Raw genomic sequence first — 10,911 nt, forward strand, 5'->3', positions numbered from 1 at the left:
TTTTTTTTTGAGACCCGAGTCTCACTCTGTTGCCAGGCTGGAGTGCAATGGCACGATCTTGGCTCACTGCAACCTCCACCTCCAGGGTTCAAGTGATTCTCCTGCCTCAGCCTCCTGAGTAGCTTGGATTACAGGCATGTGCCACCACACCCAGCTAATTTTGTATTTTTAATAGAGACAGGGTTTCACCATGTTGGTCAGGCTGGTCTTGAACTCCCGACCTCAGGTGATCTGCCCATCTCAGCCTCCCAAAGTGCCTGGATTACAGGCTTGAGCCACTGTGCCCGGCAATAGCCTGAGTTCTGATCTCAAACTCACAAGGCCAACTCCCAGGTACAAGAGGAAAAAGACAATCTGAAAGATTAGCAAACTTTTTTTTTTGGGGGGGGCAAACTTTTAACCTTGATAATTTTGGGGTGCTAGGTTAGAAGTTAGTTTACTTTGTGAGTAAATGTCTCTGTGATGTTTGTTTTCTTTTCTTTTTTTTTTTTCTGGAGACAGAGTCTCGGTCTGTCACCCAGGCTGGAGTGCAGTGGTGCGATCTCGGCTCACTGCAACCTCCACATCCTGGGTTCAAGTGATCCTCCCACCTTAGCCTCCTGAGTAGCTAGCATTACAGGCGTGAGCCACTGCGCCTAGCCAATTTTTGTATTTTTAGTAGTTACAGGGTTTCAACATGTTGGCCAGGCTGGTCCCGAACTCCTGACCTCAAGTGATCCTCCCACCTTGGCTTCCCAAAATGCTGAGATTACAGGCATGAGCCACTGAGCCCAGCCCTGAAAAATAAAAAGATTTTTAAAATAAAAAAGTGAGGAAGGCTGTATAGTCACCCAGCAGCACAGTCCCTGGGCTCTGTCTTTGACAATGATAAACATCGGGAAGGCAACAGGCCCCAGATCTTTGGAAACAGGGCTCAGGAGCAGGACACCTGGGTTGGAGGCTGGCTGTGGAATTCGTTAGCCCATGAGAACCTCTGGGTGCCTCTCTCCTCTAACCTAACCGTAACCCTAATGTCATCCACATCTCATAGGTTGCTAGGAAAATTCGACATGTGTGAAGTGTTTACAGTTGTGTCTGTCACATAGTAAATCCCCAACTGAGTGGAAATGACCCTTTGCTTTCTCTGGTTCCCCCCCACCTCTCCCCGCAGCCCCTCAACTAGGAAAGGATGACAAGGGGAAATTACCCCCCACCTCCGAAACAGGCCCCAGGAAGGGGTCTCTGAGGCACAGCCAGTAATCCCACAAAGGGAAGCCTGGAGAGCCTCTGTCATGCCCTAGTCAGCCCATTCCTCACTCCCAGAAGGGAGAGAGGAGAGCTCATTTCCGCTGGGAACCAGCAGCCCAACTGCAGGTCCTCAGCCTCATCCATCTGGGGCTAACACCGACTCCATCCTCTACTGTGACCCAGGCCTGGCCTCCCATCAGTCTCTGACTCCTCCCACCATGATTTCCCCAGGCTCCATAAGCTAGAGCTGTCACCCTCCACATCAGCGGGATAAGCCTGTCACTGGGCAGTCACACCTAGGGACTCGTGTGGTGGGGCCTCCTACATAAGTGGTCACTTACAGGACTTGGGGAAACTGTGGCACCTGTCCAGGAGAAGTTTAAATGAAGCAGCATGAGAGCTTGAAAGCAGAGCTGCAGGTCTCCACCACGATGTGGCCCCAGGACACGACATGTGAAGGTGGAGGTGGGTGGAAGTCATGTCCGGAAACCTCTGCTCCCCAGCGGGGCACTGGGGTTGGAAGTCAAGGCTGCATCTCTTGTCAGGGTCATGGGGCCACCATGCAAGGACAAGGTTTGCTAGGATTTCAAACAGCAGAGCTCCTGATAGTCATGACTGCGCCCTGGGTTCCTCAGTCAGAAAACATGCACTGCTTCTGGTCACCTTTTTGTGGCTTCCCCTGGGTCTGCCACTCCAGACTCGGCTTTCTTACCTCACTTTCATGTTCTCAAAAGCAGTCCCTCACACCAGCATCTTCCGGTGCCAACAAGGAGAGAGCTCTGTACTGCACCCCCTGGATGAGGAGGCGTGCTCAGGAGCCCCGTTCTATCAGCCCTGCTGGGTGGCTCCCACCCCTGCCTCTGTGCTCCTGCAGGGCTGGGCCTTGCTTCCTCGGTGATCCTATCGCCTGCATTCCAGTCGTGCTGCTGATTCCCTCCACCAGGGTGGTTTGCGCACAGGCCCCTCCCTGGGTCCACCTGTACAGACTCAGTGCCACCTCCAGACTGGCCATACCACCTGGGGCTGCCAGTACAGGGCAGTTTCCCCAAAGCACTGGGGCTTGCCAGGTGTTCTGTGACCCACCCAAGATTCCCTGATAGTGGCTGGACTCAGCCAGGTATCCTGAGTCCCACTCAGCCCCACCTTGGAACCTTGCTCTCAGCCCCTGCATATCCTGTTTCAAAGGCTCTGGCAGACATGTGGACCTCATTTTTACACCTCTGGGGCCCTGCACAAGTCTCTGACCCCAGCCCACAAGTCAGGAGACCCTAAGTCTAGGATACATCATACTTCTCAAGGATGTGGCCTACCCTGAGAAGTGGAGGGAGGATGCATCATTGGAGACAGCTGTCCAGCCCAGGCCCTGGCCTCAGATTGGGAGCTGCCACCTGGCAGGGACTCTGTTGTGCTCTGGCCTTTGCTGGGGGCAGAGGCTAGAAGTGGGCTCAGTTCCTTCTCCTGGGCCGTCAAGGGGCAGGACTGCAGGACAGGCACCAGGCAGGAGCGGCACTTCACACCCCTGCCTGGGGTACTACAGGGACATTGCCAGGGAGGTCTTCCTAGAGGGGAGTTCGGGCATGCCAAAGAACTCGGATTTGCACACATGGTGTTTGACTCCCACATGCACTATGCAGGGCTTCTCAAGACATAGTTCTTCATGGAATTTCACAGGATATTTCCTGGGAGGAGGGGGGCCCACGGGGTGAGCTGAGGGTTTTACTGGAATGGGTCGAAGGAATTGCTACATTTTCTACCATAGAGAGCACTCACTGGGTGAGATGAGGTTTCAATGGGGGGCAAGCCCGGGGGGTCACTCTAGGTTAAAGGAAGTCATGAGTACCTGAGGCATCAGGACTTCTAGGACCCCCGTGCAAGTGGTGGAAATGGAAAGGTCTTCTGTTATAACACTGTGGTGTCTCATGGTGCATGGGTCTCTGTGGGGCTTGCTGGAGTGGGAGCCATAGGAGACAGTTGGGTGGCAGGGACTCAGGGATCGGGAAGCTTGTTGGGAGTGGGCCTCCAGGGAAAGTCAGCAATCCAAGGGATTACTCGCTCCCAGACCCAAAGACGATGGATCACAAGACTACAGAGGAAGGGGTGGTGGGGCAAGTTTAATTCAGAAAAATGCCTCCTGATTGGAAAGGGGCCTAACAGCCTGCCCTTGGAGAGAAGTCCTTCCTTGAGGATAAGTCCTCCCAGGGGAGGAGGCGCTGGGGGCCAGTGTTAGGCTTCAGGCCATCCCTGGAGGCTGGTCTTGTGCTCAGCAGGTAGTGGCAGAGCCTGTGGAGAGTGGCAGGCAGGCCATCAGACACAGTCCTTACACAGACACCCCCTCAGCCCACGGAAGCCCGTCTCACCTGGAGTGATGAGTTGGATGGTTTTCTCAAGTACGAGACTAGAGAAAGGACCGCATCAGAGTAGTATCAGGTTAGCCTGGAGGACCTTCTACCCTACATCCCAGACTCTTGCCGCCTGGCCCCAAGAGTGCACCTCCTTGCCCTCCTTCCATGGTCACTTCACACAATACCGAGGTCAGAGCTTTCCCTGACTGGGGCCCTTCAGGGTTGACTATCTGAATAACAAAGCTGGCTGCAAGTCCAGTGAGTGGCCAGGACCCTGTCCACTCTCCAGGTCAGGACTGTCCTCCCATAGTTCTGCCCCGAAGGAGGGGCGCACCACAGGGTTGGGCTCACCTGTGCTGCTTCTGGCTGCTCTTGCATTTGCATTTGCTAACTGAGAGGGAGAGAGGGGTCAGTGCCAGAGTCAGTGCTGGAATCAGAGCACTCTCTCTTCCTGCCCCACCCTGTCCGCCAGCCCCACCTGCCCTGCCACTCACTCAGAACCGTCACGATCCCAGCAATGGCCAGGAGCCCTCCGCAGATCAGTCCGCTCAGCTGCAGGTTTTTCCAGTCTGGGGCAGGTACAGAGAGTGTGCTTGCACCAGCCTGGGGCCTCACTCATTCATTCAAAAGACATTCGTGAGCCCCTGCTTGTGCCAGCCACTGCCATATGCATAAAGACAAGCCAGCAACAGAGACATCATTCTGTGTCTGGTGGGGAAACACTAAGAAGAAAAAGGTGAGGCCGGGCATGGTGGCTCACACCTGTAATCCCAGCACTTTGGGAGGTTGAGGCGGGCAGATCACCTGAGGTCAGAAGTTCGAGACCAGCCTGACCAATATGGTGAAACCCCATCTCTACTAAAAATACAAAAATTAGCTAGGCGTGGCAGTGGGCACCTGTAGTCCCACCTACTCGGGAGGCTGAGACAGGAGAATTGCTTGAACCCGGGAGGTGGAGGTTGCAGTGAGCGGAGATCATGCCACTGCACCCCAGCCTGGGCGACAGAGTCAGAATTTGTCTCAAGAAAAAAAAAAAAAAAGAAGTGGACATGCGCAAAGAAGGGACTTTGAAGGATGATCAAGGAAAGCTATCCTGGGGCTGAGGCCCAGGGGAGAGGAAGAGAGGAGGACTGCCTAAGGGCTGGGGACTAGGGAAGGGGAGGGTGAGGGTGAGTGAAGGCAGGAGGGTAGGGGTGATGTAATGGGGGGCCCTAATCGCCCAGACACCAACCCTTCTCCAGGAGGGTTCCTAAGCATCCTGTGGCTACCCTCCCCTTGCTAGAGCAACGCTCTCACACAGACCAGGTTTAATCCCCCATCCCACTTTGGGTACACTAGGTCCACACCACCCCTCACCAACTTGTCTGGCAAAGAGGTCCAGGATAAGCAAGGGGAGGCTGGAGGTGGGAATATCAGCTCTTACCATAGTAGAAGGGATCGACTTCATTGGCTAGAAAAAGTGGGGGAAAAAGACTTCAGAACCAGAACCAGGAGACAGGATGTGGGTATCAGAGGGGAGATGTGGGCAGAGTGGGCAGGCTGTTTGGGGGCCTCACTCACCAAATGGGTCATTGGCTTCCAAGGCAGTCAGGCCTGTGTGGCAGGAGCAGAGAAAATGGGTGGGAATTCATGACACTGGTGTCCAAGTAAGTCAGGCAGCAGGACCCCAGCCCAGAGGTTGTAGGGTGACCCTGGAGCCACCAGTTCCCTTCCTCACGCCCTCCCCAGGCCCACACAGCCTCAGGGTTTGGCCCCGCCCAAGCCCTGCCTTCCCAGGCTTCCTGATGCTGCTGTGTGCCTGCTAACAGGGATGGTTTGTTATGTCTCTGCCCCCTGAAGAAACAGGGAGTGCTTGCCTTTTTTTGAGATGGAACCTCTCTCTGTCACCCAGGCTGGAGTGCAATGGTGCAATCCTAGCTCACTGCAGCCTCGACCTCCCAGGCTCAAGTGATCCTCCCACCTTGGCCTCCCAAAGCGCTGGGATTACAGGCCTGAGCCACTGTGCCATCCTGTTTTTGTCTTCAAGACACAGGTGGTTAATGTTTTCCATGGTTCAATTCCTCTGGAGCTATTAGGACCTTTTTGCAATATTCTCATCCTACCTGTACTGTCATTTCTTTCATGTTTCTCTCTAAATTGTCAGTTTAAATAAAGCATGCTGATTGAAAACCAGACCCCCTTTGGGAGATGTTGTCTGACTTTTGCTGCCTTTGTGGGTGGGGTGATTGCAAGAGGGTCCCAAGAGACTGGGAGGACTCACCTGCCAGTAGGAGAAGGGCCAGGGTCACTCTCTCCATGTCACAGTTCGAGTAGCAGGGCTGCAGGGGGATAGGCAGTGGGGCTGGGGTCTGCAGCCCACGGATCTGTTCCAACCTCACAGCTGGCTTGGTCAGCTACAGGGGGCGGGGGCAGGCAGAGCCCTGTGGTGAGAGTAGGTGTACAAACCCCAAGGATACACTTGCTTGTGGGGTGATCTTGGGAAAGTGACTACTTTCTGTCTTCCCACCTAGAGATAGTGACGGCCTGAGGGAGTAAGCACGAGCTAAGAGCTCAGAACTGTGCCTGCGCGGAGTAAGTGCTGCAGAAGACGTTGTTAAAATCCATGTGACAAACCCACCCCCTACTCCTCCCTATGAGGAAGGCACTATTATTGTCTCAATTTCAGAGGAGGAAAAAAAAGAAATGGAGCTTAGAGAGGTGTAATCAGATGCCCAGGGTCAGGTGGCTGCTATTCTAAGTTAGGGTCTGGACTTGCTAACCCCACACAAAGGGCATTGTTATCAGGCCCCAGGCTATTGCTCCCAAAGGTCTGGGCCTGGGGTGGCCAGAGTCCAGTGCCCTGAGTCTGAATTCCCAGACAGCCTCCACAAAAGCAAGGGTGCAGAGGAAGAAAGAAGCGCTGAATCCTGGGATGAGGCGACTACAGCAGCCAGGACCTCCCCTGCCAGCCCTGGCAGGGGACCCTGCTCCAGCAGCCCCAGATTCTGCTCTCAGAGTATAGACCTCCTGTGGCATGACATTTCTCCCTCAGGTTGGAAGAAGCCCCACTTACTTGTCCTTGGGGAGGCTGAGTCTTTGAGTGCAGGGCCCCTCCCAGCCCCTTGCATATTGTTAGCCTAGTGTGGTCAAGTCTTCAATACTGAAGCCATTGTCATCATTTGCTGTACCCAGCTCTGGCCTCCTGATGAGATCATAGATCCAGGGCCAGCTGTCTAGGGCTGGGTCGATTCTCAGCAACTTACCAACTGTGTGACTCTGCAGGTTCCTCACTGCTCCTTCACCAGTGTCCTGTAAAAGGAGGATCATCAGAATAGTAGCAACTTCATAAGGTTATAGCAATGGAATTACATGAACTACTATTTGCCAAGCCTAAGAACCATGCCTAGCACACAGTAAGCACTAAAAACCTGTTAAAATAAATACATCCATAGGTTGGGCACAGTGACTCACACCTATAATCCCAGCACTTTGGGGCTGAGGCGGGTGGATCACCTGAGGTCAGGAGTTCAAGATCAGCATGGCCAACATGGCCAAACCCCGTCTATACTAAAAATACAAAAATTAGCTGGGTGTGGTGACAGGCGCCTGTATTCCCAGCTTCTTGGGAAGCTGAGGCAGAAGAATCACTTGAACCTGGAAGGTGGAGGTTGCAGTGAGCTGAGATCGTGCCAGTGCACTCCAGCCCAGGCAACAGAGTGAGACTCCATCTAAAAATAAATAAATAAATACATCCATAAATAAACTGCTCCTTCTACAGTGGGAGGGAGGCACGGGAGGGAGAGACTCTTAGGCACTGCTTCTGAACATGGGTTATTGGGCTAGGAGCAGTCTCCAAAGCTGGCTTCCCCGAGCCTTCACTGGTCTCTCTCTACCTTCACCAACAAGAATTCCTGGAATATGAGGGTCTCAACTCTAGGTCACATTTTTTATTTTTTTATTTTTATTATTATTATTTTTTTGAGACAGGGTCTTGCTCTGTTACCCAGGATGGAGAGCAGTGGCATGATCTCGGCTCACTACAGCCTTGAACTCTCTTGGCTCAGGTGATCTCCTCACCTGAGTATCTCAAGCAGTTGGGACCACAGGTGCACCCCACCAGTTCATATATTCTTTAACCAAGGGCTGGCTTCTGTTTCCTCCAGCCCCCAACCCACCATCCGTATGACAGTAGGTGCAAAGCAAGAGGCCTTCAAGCGTCTGCTGCAGCCATATCTGCCCTCAGACACCTCAACAGGCTCCTCATTACTCAGAATTCTTGGGCACCCACCCTCTTCACCCAGCAGCCCCGAAGTGGACGCCTGGTCACCTGGGTGAGGGCTCACCTGAGCTGGCAGCGCAGAGAATGGATCTGAGGAAGCTGCTGGGCTGTGGACGGCCCAGGCAGGTGGGTAGGCTCTTTAAACCCTGCGGCCACGCCCAGGGCTCCATGACGCAGGCTGGAGGGAAATGGTCAGGCTTCCTGAGACTCAGGCTGACTGGCCTGCCACACCCAGGGCTGTTGGGGAGGGGCGGGCTGGGCCGAAGACCCTCTTTTGGCTTCTTCTTTTTTTTTTTGAGACGGAGTCTCACTCTGTCTACCAGGCTGGAGTACAGTGGTGTGATCTCAGCTCACTGCAACTTCTGCCTCCTGGGTTCAAGCAATTCTCCTGCCTCAGGCTCTGAGTAGCTGGGACTACAGGTGCACGCCACCATGTCTGGCTAATTTTTTTTGTATTTTAGTAGAGATGGGGTTTCACCGTGTTGCCCAGGCTGGTCTCGAACTCCTGAGCTCAGGCAGTCTGCCCACCTTGGCCTCCCAAAGTGCTAGGATTACAGGCGTAAGCCACCACGCCCAGGCTTTCTTTTGGCTTCTTTAGCTCACCCAGATCCTAAAAGAGGGACCCGGAGGGTGCTGGGCAGGGTGTTTCTGGGCTCTTGTGCCAGCTGTGGGGGTTCTGGGACCTCTGTGTGGGGGTGTCCTGGGGACCGCGGAGGATACTAGGAGCCAGGCACTGACCTTCAGGCTCCCTGTGCTCAGCGGTGCCACTGCTGTCACTTGGGCTGCATGTCTACTGAAGGGAGACTGGTGGCCGGTGGGCACCCCTGGGGGTGGCTCACCCTCTGACAGGGCCCTGACACCCACTTAGCCTCCCCCATAGGAGAGGGATGGGTCCAGGAGGAGGATAGCCACCCCCGAATAAGGAGTGGGCTACCTCCCTCTGCAGACCTCAGGCCTGCCTTGTTGCTGGGGTCCAAACACACCCCACACAGGCGTGTGGAGGACCCAGGCCTCCCTAGTCTGCTGTTACCCCTCCCTAATTCTTTTCCAAATGAGGGACACTTGTCCCTGTCCAGAAGGTAAGGGGGGATGGCTGACAAGGGATGGGGGTCTCTGGGCTGGGAGGGCTAGGGAGGGCAGTGACGGGTTAGATGGTTTATTTATTAATTTATGAGCTGGAGTCTCGCTCTGTCGCCCAAGCTGGAGTGCAGTGGCTCAATCTTGGCACACTACAATCTCCACCTCCCAGATTCAAGCAATTCTGTCTCGGTCTCCCGAGTAGCTGGGATTATGGGCACACACCACTGTGCCCAGCTAATTTTTGTATATTTAGTACAGACAGGATTTCGCTATGTTGAGCAGGCTGGTCTCAAACTCCTGACCTCAGGTGATCCACCTGCCTGGGCCTCCCAAAGTGCTGGGATTACAGGCGTGAGCCACTGTGTCTGGCCCAGACATACTTTTAAGTGGAAAAAAGTATAGGGTAGTCTGAATAGGATGCTGTCACTTGTGTAAAAATATAAAATATTGGCTGGGAATGGGGGCTCAGGCCTGTAATCCCAGCACTTTGGGAGGCTGAGGCAGGCCTGTGTCTCTGTGTGCACACTGCATGGGGCTTAGCACAGAGGAGGAGTCCAGGTGTTTCCTCGGCCAGCTGTTTACTTGAGCTCATTGCACTTAGCCCTCACAGAAGTCCTTGGAGGTATATACTCTCATTAGCCTGTCAATCTACAATAGTCAAACAGGTCAGATTTTAGTTTTAAAGGAGTTTATTTAAGTGTAAAGGTTGGCCGGGCGCGGTGGCTCAAGCCTGTAATCCCAGCACTTTGGGAGGCCAAGACGGGCGGATCACGAGGTCAGGAGATCGAGACCATCCTGGCTAACACGACGAAACCCCGTCTCTACTAAAAAATACAAAAAAGTAGCCGGGCGAGGTGGCGGGCGCCTGTAGTCCCAGCTACTCGGGAGGCTGAGGCAGGAGAATGGCGTAAACCCGGGAGGCGGAGCTTGCAGTAAGTTGAGATCCGGCCACTGCACTCCAGCCCGGGCGACAGAGCGAGACTCCGTCTCAAAAAAAAAAAAAAAAAAAAAGTGTAAAGGTTAAGGATGGCCTGCTCAGGAACTATGGAATGTAGAGAATGGAAGTCATGGCTGGGGGCGGTGGCTCACACCTGTGATCCCAGCACTTTGGGAGGCTGAGGCAGGCAGAACATGAGGTCAGGAGTTCAAGACCAGCCTGGCCAACATGGTGAAACCCCATCTCTACTAAAAATACAAAAATTAGCCAGGTGTGATGGTGCACTCCTGTAGTCCCAGCTACTTGGGAAAGTGAGGCAGGAGAATCACTTGAACCTGGGAGGCGGAGGTTGTAGTGAGCTGAGATCGTGCCACTGCACTCCAGCCTCGGCGACAGAGTGAGACTCCACCTCAAAAAAGAAAAAAGAAAAGAAAAGAAGAATGGAAGTCAGAGTTTTAAAGTCTTGGCGGGGTGTGGGGGTTCAATCCTGACACTCTGGGAGGCCAAGGCGGGCAGATCACTTGAGCCCAGGAGTTTGAGATCAGCTTGGGCAACACAGCAAGACCCCATCTCTACAAAAAAAATAGAACAAACAGTCTGGCGTTGTGGCACACACCTATACCCCAGCGGAGGTGAGAGGAGCGCTTGAGCATGGGAGGTCAAGGCTGCAGTGAGCCCAGGAAGCACCACTGCACTCCAGCCTGGGCGACAGAGGGAAACCCTGTCTCACAATAAATAAGTAAAGTGTAAAAGTTTGGGATCATTTATTTTATTTTTATTTTTTTGAGACAGAGTCTCATTCTGTTGCCCAAGCTAGAGTGCAGTGGCATGATCTCTGCTCACTATAACCTCCACCTTTTGGGTTCAAGTGATTCTTGTGCCTCAGCCTCCTGAGTAGCTGAGATTACAGGCCCGAGCCTCCATGCTCAGCTAATTTTTTTGTATTTTTAGTAGAGACAGGGTTTCACTATGTTGGCCAGGCTGGTCTCAAACTCCTAACCTCAAGTGAGCCACCTGCCTCAGACTCCGAAAGTGCTGGGATTACAGGCGTGAGCCACTGTGTCTGG

At 53.6% G+C, this 10,911-nt stretch overlaps 1 protein-coding gene across 1 annotated transcript in view; it reads right to left on the reverse strand.

Annotated features, from left to right (window-relative positions):
- Positions 1–3,321: 3,321 nt before the first annotated feature.
- The window catches only part of FXYD4 (FXYD domain containing ion transport regulator 4), a 26,827-nt gene continuing 19,237 nt past the window's right edge, over positions 3,322–10,911 (reverse strand). Inside the window, exons 4-11 of the mRNA XM_011953811.1 lie at positions 7,724–7,896; positions 5,830–5,962; positions 5,130–5,162; positions 4,993–5,019; positions 4,060–4,138; positions 3,921–3,956; positions 3,585–3,622; positions 3,322–3,507 (exon numbers count right to left, since the gene is read on the reverse strand). Of these exons, the coding sequence (XP_011809201.1) occupies positions 3,488–3,507; positions 3,585–3,622; positions 3,921–3,956; positions 4,060–4,138; positions 4,993–5,019; positions 5,130–5,162; positions 5,830–5,962; positions 7,724–7,896 (539 nt within the window). The 3' untranslated portion in view covers positions 3,322–3,487. The remainder of the gene's footprint in view (positions 3,508–3,584; positions 3,623–3,920; positions 3,957–4,059; positions 4,139–4,992; positions 5,020–5,129; positions 5,163–5,829; positions 5,963–7,723; positions 7,897–10,911) is intronic.

Source organism: Colobus angolensis, unplaced genomic scaffold (genome assembly GCF_000951035.1).
Source record: "Colobus angolensis palliatus isolate OR3802 unplaced genomic scaffold, Cang.pa_1.0 Scaffold370, whole genome shotgun sequence".
Lineage (NCBI taxonomy): Eukaryota > Metazoa > Chordata > Mammalia > Primates > Cercopithecidae > Colobus > Colobus angolensis.